The sequence below is a fragment of the Rhinolophus hipposideros genome (genome assembly GCF_964194185.1).
Source record: "Rhinolophus hipposideros genome assembly, chromosome: 13".
NCBI lineage: Eukaryota > Metazoa > Chordata > Mammalia > Chiroptera > Rhinolophidae > Rhinolophus > Rhinolophus hipposideros.
Window position 1 is genome coordinate 929,128 of NC_138059.1, and position 17,699 is coordinate 946,826.

Consider the following 17,699-nt stretch of genomic DNA (forward strand, 5'->3'; position numbering starts at 1 on the left):
TTCTAACAAATTGCCATAAACTTGGAGCCTTAAAAACAACAGGAACGTATCCTCTGCCAGTTCTGGAGGTGGGAAGTCTGAAACCAAGGCGGTTGGGGGACGAGGGGGGAGTGGGAACCTTTTCTGTCCCTTCCAGAATGCAGGGGCTCAGGGCACCTTGGCTCAAACCTCTGCCTCAGTCTTCACATGGCCATCTCCTCTCCTGTCTCTTATAGTGACACGTGTCAATGGATTTAGGGTCCACTGGCATATCCAGGATGACTTCACTCTGAGATCCTTCGCAAAGACCCTTTTTCCAAACAAGGGCACATTTACAGGTTCCAGGCAGTGGAGTCTTTAGGGACCACCACTGGGCCCACTATAGCCCAGCTGACAGCAGCTTCTCCATCCAAGTCCCTGCCTTGGGCACCCCGGACTCAGGCCCCTGCAGAAGGACACCCCAACTCTCCAGCCACCACCTGACCTCCACCTCTCACCCAGACCCCTTTGCCAAGGCCAGCAGAACTCTCCCTCCCAAGCGCTCTGGGTTGGGACTGATGCTTCTCCCACTTACCAGCTCCCATGCACCCTACTTCTGGATCCCCAGGGCCCTGGGGGACAACCCTGCCTGGCCCCCAGGTGGCTGTGCATTTTGGGGTTACCCCACCCCCTCTCAGACTGGCCGTGGGTCCCCATGCTGTCTCCTGTGAATTCGGACCAGGGGTTGGCATCTAGGGGTATGGAGGGTAGACTGAGGCTGCTGAGGTGAAAGGGTCTGGGTTGGGCAGCCGGGCAGGGGATGGGGAGCTGGGCTTGGGGGTTGAGAGGGTGGGGTGTGTAGGATGCAAGCCTGGAGCAGAGTGAATTTGGAAGGGTCAGGAGGCAAAGAGAGGCTGGGAAGGGATGCCCCCATCCGGTGGCGCTCGCACCTGGCCCCGCCCCGCCCGCCCCTCCGCCTCCTCCGGGCTCCCTTCCGCCTCGCGCCTCTCCTCGCATTAATCTCTGCGCCCGGCTCACTGCTGACCCAAGCGAAACGGAGTTTGCCTTTTCCCCTCTCCACAGTTTTCTGTTGGCAAAGCAAAAAAGATCGCAGCGCGTGCTCACCCCCGACCTCCCGGCCCAGGGGGGACCACTCTGGAAAATGAGCCGGCCCTGCGTGGGCCGCGGCGCGCTTCGCGCCGCCGGGGCGCAGGCTCAGCGGTGCGCAGGCGACGGGCGCCGCGCAAGTACACACTGGGGACCGTGGCCAAGCCCACACTGCGGGCCCCAGCTCCTGCCCGTGCATGCGCTCGCGTCCGTGAGCTCAGCCCTGCACACTCCCGTGTCCTCCGCAGGCCTTGCTCCGCGCTGGGCACCAGGCGGCGCGGCAGTGTCCCGCTGTGCCCTCAGCAGCTCCTGGTGCCCACCCCTGTCCGGACCGCACACGTGTAGGACGCTCGCACCAGCTCCCAGAATCTGCCCAGCATTCATGGAGTTTGTGGATGAGCTGATGCCGTCCCTGCCCCCAGCCCACGGCCCATCTGTGACACAGCATCAAAGGGGGACGTGGCTGGGCCAGAAAAATGGGGGGAAGGGGAGCATGTCTGGGGGGTGCGAGGAGGTGCCCTCAGGAAAAGGGGTGGGTTGGGCGAGGGGGGAGACAGCACAGGTGGAGGGCTGGAGTCGGACTGGAGCTTCGGTGCTGGGACAGATGCATGGGAAGAGACCAGATTCCCTGACTGGTCAGGGCACAGTGGACAGGCCTGGCAGGCACAGCCATCGTCACACACGCACAGCCACACTTGTGTGCACACCATGAGCCCACCCTGTTCAGGGCAACCACTGCCACTTGGGAAAGACCTCTGCCCAGGAGAGCTCTCATGGGCACAGCCCCATCGCCCAGGCTGGACAGGCCCTCCCAGCACATGGGGCGGGCACTGACCCCACCCTGAGCAGGTTTGTGGTGGGGCTCACCCATGGTGCCACTGCAAGGTCACTGCCCTCTCCTCTGAGTCCTGGCCCCCGGTGGGTGTGGGCAAAGCTGCTGGTTCTGCCAGGCCCAGAGCAGTGCGCTGGATTAGAGTGGGCCCGCTGCCGATTCAGCCCCGAGAAGCTGGGTGTGAGGGGCAGGGGAGGGGCGGGGAGGGGCCTGCCAGGGTGTGCACCACAGATTGTCTGCAGTGGGGAGGGGTATTGACTTTGGGAAGGGCCCTGACACCAGTCTGGTGCAAGGGGCAGGCAGCAGCTCCTGCCCCGCCCCCAGCTCCCCTGCCAGCCAGAGTGCTCCTCTTGGGTCCAGAGGTCCTCCCGGACAGGACCTGCCAGCCCTGTCGTCCCCGATTAGCAGGTAATGGCCTCCTTGATGCACAGTTTTATTAATCAAATTAATAAGTGTTGAGGTGACCTTGGCAGGTTCTGCTGAGAGGGGCATTCTCCCAGGAGGGGCACGAGGGTGGTTGAGGAACACCTGTATACCCTGGCCCCAGGCTCAGGCAGGCCTGGGGACCCTGCCTGTCCACCTCGAAAGGCTGCCCTCTCTTGCGCTGTCTTCCCAACACACAAACACACTCATCACACCCACTCATCCTTCACTCCTCCCCAGCATTGACGCCCTGACTCACACCTCTCCCCCACTCCCCAATGCTCACCCCAAGCCCCATTCGAGACCCTGACAATAGCATTAAAGGAGAGAAGTGGTGAACTCAGGGACCAGATGCCATGGGCTCTTCCTGTCTAGGGACCCCACAGCGGAGATAGAGATGGCATCTGGAGGGAGGGGAGGCAGGACTCTGCCCGCAGGGGTGCGTCTTTGCTGGCCTGGATCTGCTGTCTGCCCTGCCCCAAATCCCGCCTCCTGCGGCAGCTTGAGTGGGCCGCGGCTGCCCCCCGGTGGCCACACAGACCCCGGCCAGCCGGAATCCCAACCCAGTTTGCCCAAGCCTGCCGACCAGAGCCCCCTCCACGTGGCTTCTCCTGGGCCTGCCACTCCCGCGGCCCTTCCCACTCCTCCCTTTGGGCCCAGGTTCTGAGCCACCTTCTACGCGACCTGGTCAGTGTGCCTGCCGATGACCTCTGGGGCCGTTCCGCCGTGCATGCAGCTCGGGGACACTGAGGGCTCACAGACAGAGGAGCCCAGCAGGTGCCGCAGGGGGCAGCGTGAGTGTGGAGCCTTAGGAGGGCCCGAGGCGGGCTGGGGGTGTCCCTCGGTGCTAGTCCCGGTCGCAGGGGAATGACATAGCCTCATGGCCATCTGCCCTAGAGCTGGAGCAGCGAACTCAGGGCCCAGGTAGTAGGACCCGGCCAGGGTGAGGGAGAGGCAGGGACAGGACAGGGTGGGGCGGAGCCAGGATAAATGAGGGGGCGGAGCTTGGCGGGACGCTAACGGGGCGGGGCCGCTGCGCCTGGCCGGCTGGTTTAGGGAGAGCATCATCTTGACAAAAACTGAGCAGCAGGTGCAGGGCTGGTATGAGATCTAAGCCCTCGATGCAAAAGGAGGGCCGTGTCAGGATGCGGGGTCCCCGTTCTGTGCACTGAGGGGGACAGTCACAGATGTTCCAGGAGTGGGCCTTGGCTGGGACCCTACCCAGAGGAAAGGTCAGGGGGGCACCTGGGGTTGCTGAGTGAAGGGATGGACAGGGCAAGGAGGCCTGGAGGCCAGGTGGGGAGCTAAACCTTGTCCAGACTGTGGGGTGCTTGGCGGGCCAGTGGAGGGGTGCCCGGTGGGCCGGTGGAGAAGTGCCTGGCAGTTGCCACTGTGTGCCAGCAGAAGCTTGGCTTGGGGCAGACCATCTCTGAGGGAGAGTATAAAGGGGTATGGCATGTTGGGTGGCCGGAGGAAGCAGACAGGCCTGCTGGGGGAACGCCGGGAGCTTCCCGAAGGGGGAGTGACGATCCAGGTTGCAGGGCCCCCCTGCAGACATCACTCCACCCTGCCCAAGCTCTCCAAGATGGCTACTTCAGGCTCCAAGGCAAGCGTGTGGACACCCCCTGACCCTCCACAGGGCAGCCCAGAGGCAGCCTCCTGGCCCCTGGGATTCACTGTCCAAGGTGACAGTGACACTTCCCATGTGTGGGTATAGTGCCGCCCCCCCTACTAGCCTCAGACACACCTCATCTGACACTGTCTTTAATGGGCAGCTCAGTCACTGGGCTGAGCAGCAAACTGACCTGAAAGTCCTCTGGGCTGGGGGAGGACACCAGAGTGTCCCGGCTCCCAGCCAGCTGGAGCCTGCACTGGGGCCCAGGTGTGTGGGGAGCCTGCCCTTCACTGGCTCCTGGGTGCCCAGAGGGTGAGGGTGGCGCAGCTCAGGGCTGGGAGGCTGGGGACAGCCCCCCTGCAGTCTTGTCCCTCCTGGCCTTGCGGCCCCAGCCAAGGAGGGGCCTGGGGCTGGCTCGCACAGGCACTGAGGTCCCCCGGCCACACTCTTTCTGGTTCCTCAGAAGTCCCCGCAGGGCTGGCCGGCGGTCCCCCTGCAGTCAGGACAGAGACACATAGGGTCAGCACCCCTGGCCTGGCCCAGCTGTGGCCAGCCTAGTGAGTGCGACAGGAGGAGGTGGGTGGTGTGTGGGAGGCATGTTGCGGGGGCCACGCTGGGGTGGGTGAAGGCCATGGGACAAGGCTCCCGAGGTGGCACCTCTGCCCGGGGCCTCCACACAGAGGCCACTGAGGGGTGGGCTGGGGCCTCGTCTAGGGCAGGGAGGGGTCGCCAGGTGAGGCGGCCCCACGGAGAGCCACAGCATGCTTTCCAAAGCCCTGCAGCACCTGGGGAAGTTGGGGCCTGGAGGACCAGGGCCAGGGTGGGACAAGGGAGCTGGGGACCACCCTCCCAGGTCCCCCAGGGCTCACTGTGCTGGGTGGCTCAGCGCTGGGCAGCAGCGTCACCACCTGCAGGCTCACGCCCTCGTCACCCACGCCCTTCAGCTGGGCCACCACCTCGGCGTGCTTCCACCACTTACATGGCTGCCCATTCACAGACACGATATAGTCGCCCTCCTGCAGGCCAGCTGCCTACAGGGAGATGGAGACGGTCTGCAGCCCCTCGCAGACACCCCCACCCCACCTCTGCCCACAGTCCCATCGAACCCCTGCATGCTAAGCCACCTGCACTGAACCAGAGACTTGGCCCTGGGGACAGGACAGGGGCCCTTACCGCAGCGTGGCCCCCTGGAATGACAGCAGCGATGAGCACCGGTGAGTCTCCCCGCAGTGTGAAGCCAAAGCCACCCTCCCCTCGGGTCACATGGACGGGCCCTACCAGCCGCCAGCGGTTCTTGGCTGAGAACACAGACAGGGGCCCCTGGGGGCCTTCGGAGGTCAGGGGCGTGGCTGGGCAGTTCTCTTGGAGGAGCCCCTGCCTGTAACACCCCCACCCCAATGTCTGCATTCTGGGACAGAAACCAATGAGGTGCCAGGCAGGGAGGGGCCACCATGCTGGGCCTGTCTGGGGTCTCAGCCCGGGCAGTGAAAATGAAGAACAGAGCCACTCTGGCTCTAAGCGCCCAGGAAGGGGTGCTCACCAGCCGGTGGAAGATATCAGCCACCTTCACCCGGGAGAAGCTGGGTGCCCTGACCTCCAGAGGCCGGTGTGTCTTAGCTGAAAGGGTAAAGGTGAAGGGAGGGCAGGGCTAAGCCCCAAGCTCATGGGCCCCCAAGCCTCTCAGCCACAGCAGACTGGTGATACCCGTCCCTCTTGGACATCTGGAGCCTGGCTGCACCCCCCACCAGAGGGAGGAGCACCAGTGCTGAGGGGCTGGCCTGCAGGTGTCTGTCACCCAAGGCTGCAGCCCCCGCCCCCTCGCACACCCCAGGGCAGGAGTCAGGTGTATGGACGGGACACAGGAGCGAGGGGCATGCAGCGTGGGCTTCCCCGGCGCCCTGCTCCTCCTCTGAGATCTCCAGGGCTGTGGAAGGTGATTCGTCTGTAACAGCAGCTGCAGGGGCCTCCGTCCACCGCCCTCCCTCTGTCCCAAGGGGCCTGGCTGCTCACGTTGGATGTCGGGGGCCTCCGTAGCCTCAAAGAAGTCGTCCTCGAGATCCAGTGCCGAGTACCTGGTCAGCGAGCACCGCAGCGCCTGGCCCAGCACGGCCTGCAGGAGGTCCACCCTGCGCAGGGCACGGCCCAGGGCGTGCAGCCGCAGGGCCTCCTCTTGCCCCAGGATGGCACGCTTCAGGTGGGCCTTGCCTGCATGGGTACAGCCGGCACAGGCTGTGTCACACACAGCCAACCTGGCACTTCCGGGCTGGGCCCCAGCTCCCCCCACCCCCAGATGCAACAAGAAGAGGGCAGGTGAGGGCTTCTGGGTTCATCCTGAGGGTCCACTGGCTGGTCCAGGAGGGCTGCCAGGTGTGGGCAGCTGGGCCAGGGAAAAGCCTCCCACATGTACCCCCACCTGCCCAGAAGGCTGCCCGAGCTGCTGGGGCCCCTGCTCTGCGTCACCCACCAGGTAGGGGGCATCTGGGAGGAGGGATGACTACCCCACCTGTCAGCCTCGGGACACCAGGTATGCCCAGAAGACGGTGGGGTGGGCTATTCAGCACCCTCCTCCAGCCGCTCACCTAGCTTTCTGCGCTCCTCATATTCCTGCGGCAGCACGAGGCTCCGGGGCTCAGATGGGGGCCGGGGCCCGAGGAAGACCTGCTCCAGTGCCAGGAGTTCTGCCTCAGCTGCTGGGGGTCAGAGAGGGCTGTGAGCCCCTCCACAGCAGGGCCTCTGCAGGCACACAGGCGCGAGGGGCAGGGCACTCACAGGGGCTGTCGCACAGGGCCACGGCCGCGTGGTAGTGGGCTAGGGAGCGGAAGTGCTTGGCCTTGACGTGCACCAAGGTGGTCCAGGGGAAGGGAACGTAGTTGCACACGGGAGGCTGGATCATGGCCTGGTGTACCAGCTCGTACTGGGCCGCCACCTGCCGGCACAAGTGGCAGGACCGTGGGGCCTCCTGAGGGACGCCGAGACAAGCCCAGCCAGGCACTGCCCAGCAGCCTCCGTCCCCCCTCTCCCCTCCCTGGGGCCCTGCTCCACACCCCAAGCTGAGCCCAGCTCATGGTCCGTGCCCGCAGTTCCTGCTCCTATTGCTGCTGTCCTTGAGGCGGGCCTACAGGGACCACACAATGGCTGGTTGTGGGACACTGGAGACGCCCCGGACACCGCCTCCTCTGCCCCCAGCTCTGCCCCTCGGCTCCAGCCTGGGCCGCTGGCCCAGGCCCTCCTGCCCACTGACCCACTGCAGCTTGGCCAGGCCCAGATTAGGGGCCCCACTCCTTCCGGGACGGGGCCTCACCTGGGCGGCCTCCTGAGCCAGGTGCAGCTGAGCCAGGCAGTCACGGGGCGCCGTGGGGGCCGGAAGCGAGAGGCCCTCGAAGACACACTCCTGAGCCTGGGCGGCCATGAGCTGCTCCAGCATGGACAGTGAGGCGGGGCTCATGTCCGGGCTGGGTGCACGGGAGAACTTCTGCCTCAGGAGGTTGAAGGCCCCTACAAAAGGTGTGCTCAGGGTGGGCGTGGCAGGGCTGGCCCCACACCCCCAGCACCTCTGTGCCCCGAGGGCCCAGCGGGGAGGCCGTCCTACCCGCCCCCCAGCTCCAGCCCCAGAGAACAGCTAGGACCTGAACAGGCAGACGTGCACCCTGCCTGTGGCCATGGGTCTGGGGTCTGGGCTGCCCTCACCAGCAGCCCTCTGGAAGGACTCCGCAGCGCGGCTGGTGCCCGTGGGGCAGCCACGGTCCTGGCGTGCCCCGATCTGGGTGTGGAGGGCTCCGATGTTGAAGAGCACACTGCCCTTCTCGAAGGCTAGAGCCCGCTGCTGGGCCGGGACCCCTGTGAGCGAGTCATACCTGCAGGGTTGGGTCGGGCTGGGTGGGGTTCCATGGCAACAAGCCAGAGTCTCAGACATGGGGTGTGGGCAGGGGAGGCCACTGCCCCCGGGAGGATGGTGGGGCCCAGGACACCCTGTTCGCCCAGACCCCTACCACTGGAAAAGCAGCCCCAGGCTCCGGGCAGGGGTGACGAAGCGTGCGTCCAGGAGGCAGAGCTGGTTGTAGTATGCCGTGAGCAGCTCCAGGCCCGACTCACTCCGGCTGGGGGTCCGCACGGCCTGTAGGACAGCAGCAGCTGGGCCCACCCCACCCCACAGCATATGCACCACCCTGGGAACCCCTCAGACATCACAGCCGCATGGGAGCACCCCAAGGTCTAGAGTGAACAGGGTCACAATGGGGCACTCTGCCCTCTCTGGTCTGTCATGGGCCATGCGTGCCACCTCAGGGCACTGTGAAGGGTACGAGGGAAGGACAGCACAGAGGCAAGAGGTCCAGGCAGGGTCTCTGGGGAGGGGACAGGCATGGAGCAGCCATTCCCAAAGGGCCAGCAGCACCCCGCATGCACAGAGCCACCTGTGCCTGGCTGTGCTGCCTTAAGGTGGGGACTCCTGCACTGTGACCGTCTACACTGAGCTCCACTGTTCTGCTACTGACTGAGCCTCATCTGTGAAATGGGTGTGGCTGGACTCCTGGTTGGGGCGGGGCGGCCTCCAGGGCGGGGCAGGATGGGGCCGACCCACCTGCCGCAGGTTTGTCAGCTCCCTGATTTCCGTCTCATAGGAGGCGCCGTCCTCTCCAAAGTGCCCAGAGATCAGTTCCTGATGGGGGGCAAGAGGGGACAGGCCCTGGCCCTGGAGAGGGACTGATGCGGGTCCCACCTCTGGCCCTGGGGACCCATCCCCACCACCCCAGATGTGGGCCCAGAGACTCCGAGCTGTTTCTAATCGAATTCCCTTAGGTATTAGCCCCATGTGGCAGGTGCTGTGTGCCACTTGCCAGGCGAGGAGACTGAAGCACCTCTCCACAGGGCCTGCTGGGCAGTGGCAAGCCGCCACTCCCCCACCACAAACTGGCTCCTGAGCCACCAAAGGGACCCTGGGAGCCAGCAGGTTTTCACAACATAGGCTGTGACTTGAGGGGGCGGCCTCCAGCTAACGGGACCCTCAGAGTGAGAGTGAGGGGACCCTGTGGCCATCTTGGGGCTTTAGCAGGGTGCCTAGCTCTGCCACACCCATCCCAGGGTGGGCTCTTCTCTAAAGCCCACCCAGTCAGAAAACCCCACAGGCTGGGGAGGCTGAGCTCCCCACGTCAGACCCTTTCTCCCTCTGGGCCTCAGTTTCCTCATCTGTTCAATAAGGTGGCTAGACCAGGATCCCCCCAGACCCCAGGGCAAGGCCAGGTCCTTGAGGCCCCGGGGCTCACAGGCCAGCACTCACCTTCAGGGCTGTGGACCAATCCAGCTCCTTGGTCTCCTTCAGCCCCAGGGGAATCATGGGGACAGTGATACCTTCCCTAGAACCAGAAGCATTGAGTCCAGGCAATAAGGCTGTCCCCTGCTGTCCCCAACGGCATGGAGTCCACCCCCTACTGTGCCTGCTACACAGGACACAGCTCTGAGACACCCTCGCACACCTCCTGCACACACACCTATCAGGCGTGTCCGTGTCCACGCTGCAGTTGAGTTCCTCCAATTCTTCCTTCAGCAGCTGCAGGCTGGAGTTGACGTAGCTCAGCTCCAGGGCCACGGTCTCCCTGACCCTGGCATTGCTGGTGGCTCTGGGGAGGCCAGGCTGAGGTGAAGCTCTGGCCCTGCAGGTGGGCCACATGCCCCTGGGCACAGCCATGCCCAGCCCCAGGGGCCAGCAGTAGGGTCCAGGGCCCACCAGAGGGGACCTAGCCCTTCTCCTGAGTCCCTGAAGTTCAAGCAGATTCCCACCCATGCGTGCATATCCCAATTCTCGCGCAGGCCACATCCATCAGACCCAGGACTTCCAGGGCGCAGGCCGTGCCCTCTGCCACCTCTGCACAGGACTCAGGCTGTGGCCTCGGCAGACACTCCACACCAACTTCCCTGGATGGGTGGGGCCAGACCCTCTTGGCCTGCATCTGAGTGTAGGGCAGAGGGGCCATGGGTCCCTGGGAAGGCCGGGCTGGGGACAGGGACAGGTGGGCAGGGAACCCGGGCTGCTAAGGAAAACGAGGGGCCCTTGGGTCCAGCAGCCTCGGCTGGCTGTGCTCACTGGCCATGGCTCAGGCCATTACCCACACGCGGGCTCAGGGAGGCACATGTGAAGGTCGGAGCACTCCCGCAGCTCACGTGCCCTCGGTCCGGAGGAGGGACACCGGTCAGCTGCCACAGCTCTACCTAAGCAGTGCTGCCTCTGAGCAGCCCCCGCTGGTCACCACAGGCATAGCAGAGGCCCCCGCATTGCACGCTGTCCTGAACACCCCCTCCAGCACTGCTCCAGCCCACTGGCCACGAGCAGACCACGGCCAGTAAGGTCCACCAGCCGGGCGCCTGAGTTGTCTGTGAGGGCCTTGGCTGAGAGCCCCAGACCCCAGTGGGAGCCTGCACTGGCCACAGTCACCTGCTCACGTGTCCCTCTCCAGGCTGGACCCTGAGAGCAGGCCCCATGTGGTCACTGCCTTGCCCCGTGACCCAGGGCGGGCCTGGCTCTCCGAGGGTCCCAGGCAGCCGGCGCTCACCTGTAGAGGTTCTCAGCCCCCGTCCGCATCCGCAGCTCCTTGTTGATCTGCTGATGGACGTGGACCCTGCGGCTCTGGAGACGGCCGCATGGTGTTTGCGCCACCAGGGTGTCACAGGCCTGTGGAGAGGCCGCAGGTCACGGCCGGGCCACCGCTGGCAGCAGCAGCTCCGAGGCTGGCCCAGGGTACTCTCGCCCGTAGGGACCCCTGGCTGGGGTGGATGAGCACGGAGCCCGGGCTCAGCAGGTGATGCCAGGAAGGAGGGCAGTGGCACATCGTCCGGCCAGGAGGGACATAGCAGGAGAGGGACATGCTGGGACTGGGGCCCAGGAGGAAGCTGGACGGGTTCTGTGGGGCCCAGAGGCAGTGTGATGGGTGCCTGGGCAGGACGCAGCCACCTGCTGGCCACATATCCTTGTGCACTTTGGAAGTTTTCTCTGGAGCCCCCAGGACCTATTCACCCACACAATTCTTCTAGCATAGTTATCCCTGGGCGGGGGTGGGGCTCTCCGGCCCAGCCCTCCCTGCAGCACGTGGCCCACACTGACCCTGGACTGGGCTCCGTCCCAGCTGGCTGCTGACTTGTGGGGACCCTTTGGCAAATGCCCAAAATCACAGGCCTGGGGTCCCTCAGCTCACAGGCAGCAGGCCAGGCATCCTGGCTGCCCACTGACCACCTCAGCAGTGGCTCCTCACTGCACACAGGCAATTGCTCCAGCCTGCCCAGTTTGGAGCCCCAGGTTAAAGCAGCAATATGTGTGCTGCTGGCTGTGGTGACGCTGCAGATGGCATGACTGACCGGAGGCTCTGGCCAGGGAGGGCGAGAGGCTTCCGCAGCGTCCGGTGAGGGAGTGGGAGTGGGAAAGGCTTTCAGGGCCTCAGTGGGACTGGCCGGTATGTCCCCTCTTAGCCATTTAGGGACTTCCTGTCTGAGTCAGTCACCAGCCCACAAATCAGGAAGTACTTCTCAGAATGCACCGCTCCTCATCAATGTCCCCACGTGCAGTCACCTGGCCCCTGCACAGAGTAGGAATGGGGACACAGTGCCTCACGGGACGCTGCCCCAATGGCACAGATGGGAGGAAGGTTTTATTCACGCAGAACTGACCTTGGGCTCCTGGCAGTGCTTCCTGTCTTCCACATATCTGAGGAGTTGGCTGCTTTGCCTTGTTTTTTCCCCCCACACCCCGGTCACACAGGGCAGTTTCAGACCCTCTGGGGGCTCTAGCTTGTCCCAGCTCTTGCAGGGGACTCCCTAAAAGGCTTCACAGCCCTGGCTGCTGGCACACAGCGACCTTGGATTCTAGCTCCACTTCTACTCCAGATTCCAGCGTTCCCAGGAGGTCGAACGGGGACGACTTCTTATGGAGGGAAGCCCTCTTCTGGGAGTTGAGGACAGGAGGCCACCAAGTGGTCCTTAGGTAACTGGGGACAGGGGACGTGTCCCCACTGAACAATGGAGGACTCCCTGCTGTGGGACCCTGGCAGGCCCTCAGCTATAGGTAGGAGAGGGGCTGGTCGCAGGGTGGCACCAGGAGGGAATGAGACACAACACAACTCTCCTCCCTCCACTCTGCTGGCTCAGTGTCTGCCTTCCTGCTGGCCTGGGCCTCTTCTCCGAGGTGCCCCCCATGGGCACTCTGTGCAGGAGGGGATGAGGCGAGGACGTGGGCAATCTCCCCTCCAGGCCTGAGAATCTGAGGAGGGAGGGCAGGCCACGGCCAACGTCACCTCCCTGTCCTTCCAAAGGTCTGACTGTAAACCTGCAGCAGGTTCCCAGGTCTGGGTGAGCAGCCATGGCCGTCTGCCGGGGTGGGAGGGTCCTGTGCTGGGCAGAGGCCACCGGCTCTGCAGCTCTGTCCTCACCAACATGGTTCACTTGGTTCCCGGTGCTGAGCACTCCCGGAGATGTGTCAGGAGTGGGGAGAGCCGTAGCCTCCCAGCTGGGTCCGCCCTGTGCTCAGCAGCACTCTTCATGGCCTCTACCCCAATGCTCCATTTAGGAGGCCAGGCCAGCTGGAGTGACCTGGGTGGGGAGGTGTGGGAGCGAGCAACGCGAGCCTGACCTTCAGGGCTGGGTGAAAGCCCTGCTCACACCTGCTATCCCCACTGGGGACTGGGTGAGGCTGGGCCCGTGGTGAGGGCATCTCCCAGCAGGGAGGGGCACAGATGCCGAGTAATCACATCTGCTGGTGGCACAACTTCCCCCACCCGGAAACCCAGCCTGGGTGGGAAGGGGTGGAGAACAGAAAGGCGACCCCCCACACCCTTACGGAAGCCCGAGGCCAACGGCCCCCAGCAGCCCAGGAGGAAATGGCATGGGTGGCGGCCAGACTGGGAAAGTGGGGAGATGGCTAGCACGGGCCAGGAACAAACAACAAGGGCCCCACACCCTCCCCCGGCTCCCCTGGCTTCTGTTGGTTCCCAGGGAGAGGCCCCCAGGCTTGGCCGACCAGCTTCCTCCTCTCAGAGCCCTCTGCTCTGCCTGCCAACGCCCACCAGCCTGAGGGACCCCTCCTCTTCCCTCCCACAATCTCACCTGAACACAGAGGAACTAGATGCCCCTAGAAGGTGCACCCCCCCACCTTTACCACTCTGCCAAACACTGCTGCCAGGATACAAGGGCTACAACCACACCCGTGCTTGATGGACCACAGATCGGCCACTCATCCAAGTGACACGACCCTGCCCTCTCTGATAGTCACGTGGGCACTGCTGGTTCCCGGCCACTTTCAGGCAGGCCCCACTCCCAGAGCCCCTTCCAAGTGGGCCGGGCTGCTCTTCAGTGGGCACTCACCTGGTGCTGGTAAGCCCCCACTGGACACCAGGGTCAGGTGGGCACCCACTGGACACCCACTCTCATTACTGTTGAGGCAGAGACACATCACCCACACTGGTCCACAAGGGCCTTGGACCCAGGCGTGGCTTTCATGGGAATGGCTAACCAACTGGTCCTGCCCTGACTCAGAGCATTATAGCCAGTATGGGGGCCAGCCTCACTCCAGCCCAGTGGCAGGGGTCAGATTAGACTTTCCAGGTGGCAGAAACCACCTGGGCAACAGAACAGAGGAATGTGCGAGGGTGTGCAGAGTGTCACTCAGGGACCCGCAGGGCTGGGGTCCGTGCCCCACCCACCAGCTCCCAGCCCAGGGTCTCTTTGTCAGGACACAAATCAGGACGACGGCTGGAAACAGTGTCTGCCCCCTTCCCAGGGTGGTCGCTGGGCAGAGAGCCTGGAAGTGCCCACTGCAACATCTTTTGTGAGCAGGCTCCCAAACAGTCTGCCCAAACCGACCCGTGCTCCCTCCACAGCTTGCCTGCCGGCCTGGCCGCCCTGCAAGGAAGCGAGTTCACAGAGGGCAGGCAACAGGCCTCCTCTCTCTCCAGTGTGACCACTGGCCACAGTGTCCCCCACAAACTGGCTGCAGCACCTGGCATCTCCTAGGGAGGAGCCTTCCCTTCCAGGGGTCTGGTTGGGGTCACGTGGCCAGTAACCTGGAGCCCATGTCCCAGCTGACAGCCCCCTACTCCTCCCTGGAGGCCTGGGCCCCAGATACAAAAGCTGAACAGAGCAGCTGGGTCCACTGTGCAGTCTGACACAGGAGAGAGAAGGGGGACAAAACACGATTGCAGTGCACGTGCTACCTCTGCTTGGTGGCATCAGACTGAATGCCTTTGGGGGCATGGATGCCCAAAGCCTGGCATGAACACTGAGGCACCTCGAGGAGATCCCCCAGGGGACACAGAGCCTCTGGGCTGCAGAGGGAGGCAGGCAGAGCACCCCCTTTCCCAGACAACAGACTCCTAAGGTCTTGACCCCCAATACCCTTCCAGAGCTACCCCAGGACTCCTGGAAATGGTCCTTAGTCCAATAGTCAGCGCCCGGGGTTAGGGACTTCACAAGGGGGTAAAGGTGTGGGAAAGTGAGAAAGGACAAATTCTCCTGCTGTGAAATCCTCCAGCCATTTCCTGTACCTCAGAGACTTCAATCGCCTGCAGCTGAAAGTTTCACCAAACACAGAGCTGAGTGCCCAGGGCAAAGCTGCAGAGCCCTGGGGAGAGGGAGGGAAAAGCTAGAACAGGAGGAATGACAGGCGCAGGAACATACTCGAGGGCCCCGGCTGTCATGGACCAGAGCCCGACACGTGCTCAGAAGGGACCCCAGAGCGTCGAGAAAACGGAGCTGGACTTGCGCTGCCCGCATTCCTGGGCCCACAGGAGGGGCCTGCAGCCTCTTCCAGGCAAGTGACCCTGCACCGTCCAGAGAGGAGCCAGCGCACGCAGGCAACGCGGGCTCTGGCCCTCCGCCGGGCCTCAGTTTCCCCAGCGGTACACCCGTTGCCTCTTGAAACCAGCGAGGTGCGGGAGGGGACCCCCGGGAGTCTGGCCTTGCGTTCGGACGGGAGAAGCGACGCTGGCTCCGCAGCCCCGTGCCCGCAGGCGCGCCCACCTTGCGGACGCCGCCGGCCGCCTGCAGCTGTGTGCTCTGCTCGTCAGCGCCCGGCCCGGCCCGCCTGTCCTCGGGGATCATCGCCGCCCGCCTCTCGGGCCGCGCCCGCCTGGAAGCCGACGCCCGCGCAGGTCCCGCTCCGGCGCCGCGCAGGGTCCCGCACTGTCCTCGGCTCCCGGGTGGCGCGCCAGGTTGGCCCGAGGGGCGTTGCGCCCGGCGCTGAGCGTGCGAACCTCGGCGCTGCCCAGTCGGCGGCAGCGGCGACTCGGACGGACAGCAGCCCCAGCCAACCAGAGAGCGGGGGGGGCGTCCCTGGGCGTGCAGGCCGCGCCCCCCGCCCGCGGAGTCCTGGGGGAAGGCGGTCTCCCCTGGCAACCGCCGGGCCCGACGCGGAGCGGCCGGCGCGGGGCGCGTGTTGCGCATGCGCCGGAGGCCGCCCTGTGCTCGCCGAAGCCAGCGAAAAGGGGAAAAACAACGCGAAACGCGAAACTCCCCAGCAGGGCCAAGTCCAGGCCGCCTCGGCGCGCCTCTCGCGCACTGCAGACTCCACGTTTGCTGCCGTGAAGTTCTGTTCCATCCCCGCGCAACAGGGACCCTCCAAGGGGCTCGCCCAGAAATGTTCACAATAGGGTTTTTAACGGTTTTGTTAGAGCGATCATTGGTGCGAGTTGTTGAACAATGCCCGCTTTTTTCTCTCGGCTCGGAGACCCAGGCTCCTGCCTGGCCCCACTCCCGGTGCTGTCTGCACGGTTCGTCGTCCTGCCCCCAGAACCCGCCGCCACAACCTGTTTCCAGAATCATCTTACTTCCACAACCTACTTCTAGAACCGACTTGCCTCCAGGACCAGTCTGCCTGCAGAACTGGCCTGCTTCCAGACCTTTGCTCCCTGCACGGTTGCCTCCATCCTGGACCTTTCCTAACTTCTGTTTCTGGTGACTCTGGAACCCACTCAGATTTCATGTGGGGCTCACCTCACCTAGAACACACCTTTTGTAGGGGCAGGCACAACAGAGCCTAAGCAGGAATCGAAGCTCATCTTTGATCAAATTCCCCTCAAGTTCCAGCCTCGCCCATCCTAACCATCCCCCCACTGTCCATCCCTCGGTCACTGCCGTGTTTTGGTGCTGAGCCAGGTCTGGTTCTCCCCCCCACCCGCACACCTGATCTGCCTTTCTCCAGAGCTGAATCCTGTAAGCTAAGCTCCTTGGTCCGCCCTGACCATCTGCAACAACAAACTAGTACGGTTGTTAGCTCAGGAAAAATAAAAAGCTGTACAGGAAATGAAAAGTAATCACAGAATAGTTCCTGACTTAACTGTGTATTTCTTTTGTATTGCCATAATAATGCGATCAAGATATTCTGGCATCTTGACTCCAGGACAATCAGAACATGATTCTATTAGGAGTAGGGGAGAGGTGAGGGGGAGGACGATAGAAGTGGAGGGTGAAAGATGCTGAACCTTCATCCTCCTAAGGCTAAGTCAACAGATGAGGCCTAAATTAGAAAATAAAATTCCATAAGCAGAAGCATGTTATTCAGAATTGTGGAATTCAATACCAAGTCATCAACTCAGAGTTATTAAAGAGGCTGCCCCAGGAGGCAGGAAGGCCCTGGGAGGGAGGGGGGGGGCCCTGGGAGGACAGGGGGCCCCCCCGGAAGAGGACAACGGGGGCCCTGGGGGGAGGCAGTTGTTCTGCTAAACAGGTCTGGTGAGACTGTGCACCTTTAACAGCAATGTGATCCCAAAGCTTGCTTTTTAAAATTATTTTCCCCCCAAAGCTTGTTTTTTAAAGAGAGGAGGTATAGAAATTGATAGCAAAACATCCAAAAAGAAAGTATAAGCCTTTGGAAGTGAAAAGGTTTCTCAATAAGGTTCAAATTACAAGAAAGTTAAAAAGACAAACAGCACATTACCTAAAAAAACTAGAAAGTAGATAACGTTATAGAAAATATATGGAATGAACCAAAGGAAATTCTGTAAACTCAGGTGAGTTTGTTGCTAACTAGATATAAAATAATTAACAAAATCAAAAGAAAGTAGGAGGAGGAAATCACTGAAGATTAAAAGCTAACATCAGTCACATAGCAAAAAAGTTGAGTGTTTGGGGGGAAAAGTTTGATAAATCTGAGAGGCCCAATAGGGAAAAAAGGGATCGTATCGCTCGGATCCTCCTCTGCCTGCATGAGATTGGGGTGCAGTAGATTTACCAGGTTAGTGACATGTTTATTGTTTCCCCCAGACCTCCATTCAGAGGTGGACAGTGGAGGCTGGGGTGTGGCCACAGGGATATCCACACCCAGCTGGCCGTGTGACTTCAGCCTCACAATGGAGCTGGGGTTATTCCTCCTCTGGGTGTGTTGTGTTCCAGGGAGGAAAAGAGTAAAGATGCATTGAGGTGGAAAGCAAAAAAACGCTCCCAGATGCGTTTGTCCTGGGGCCACGCTTTGCTGCAGGGGAGGCAGGAATGTTGCTCCAGCTGGCACATTGCTTTCTCCAACAGTCTGGGTTGTGCCCATCAGAAGGAGAATGGGTTTGGGTCAGCCACGAACAGTGGCTGCCTCAGAGCGAAAACACAGTATACCACATTGCAACAGGAAAAAGCAAGAACTAAGCCCCCGGAGGGTTTGTGAACTGTGAGAGAACATAATGAAAGTTAACTGGAAGCCTAGAGACAACGGAGGATTCTGTACTGAAACATACATGATCAAAGTTGGCCCAAGGAAAGGGAAAGAAAACAAGACCAGACCAATAACCACAGAATAAACTG

General features: G+C 62.5%; 1 protein-coding gene across 4 annotated transcripts; it reads right to left on the minus strand.

The window, feature by feature from the left end:
- Positions 1 to 4,069: 4,069 nt before the first annotated feature.
- Positions 4,070 to 15,126, minus strand: RHPN1 (rhophilin Rho GTPase binding protein 1). Of its 4 annotated transcripts, none has more exons than XM_081071274.1 (15): positions 14,931 to 15,126; positions 10,481 to 10,599; positions 9,422 to 9,550; positions 9,211 to 9,286; positions 8,515 to 8,592; positions 7,925 to 8,049; positions 7,623 to 7,789; positions 7,237 to 7,430; positions 6,705 to 6,861; positions 6,515 to 6,622; positions 5,946 to 6,140; positions 5,476 to 5,552; positions 5,109 to 5,255; positions 4,805 to 4,966; positions 4,070 to 4,428 (listed from the first exon to the last, which is right to left on the minus strand). In XM_081071274.1, exons 1-15 carry the CDS (start codon positions 15,009 to 15,011, stop codon positions 4,264 to 4,266), a joined length of 1,980 nt encoding a protein of 659 aa, XP_080927400.1. In that variant the 5' UTR covers positions 15,012 to 15,126; the 3' UTR covers positions 4,070 to 4,263. The 4 variants fall into 4 exon arrangements, with proteins under 4 accessions (XP_080927400.1, XP_080927399.1, XP_080927398.1 ...); XM_081071273.1 differs by having other exon boundaries at positions 6,515 to 6,625; XM_081071272.1 differs by having other exon boundaries at positions 7,623 to 7,807.
- Between the last annotated feature and the right edge of the window lie 2,573 nt (positions 15,127 to 17,699).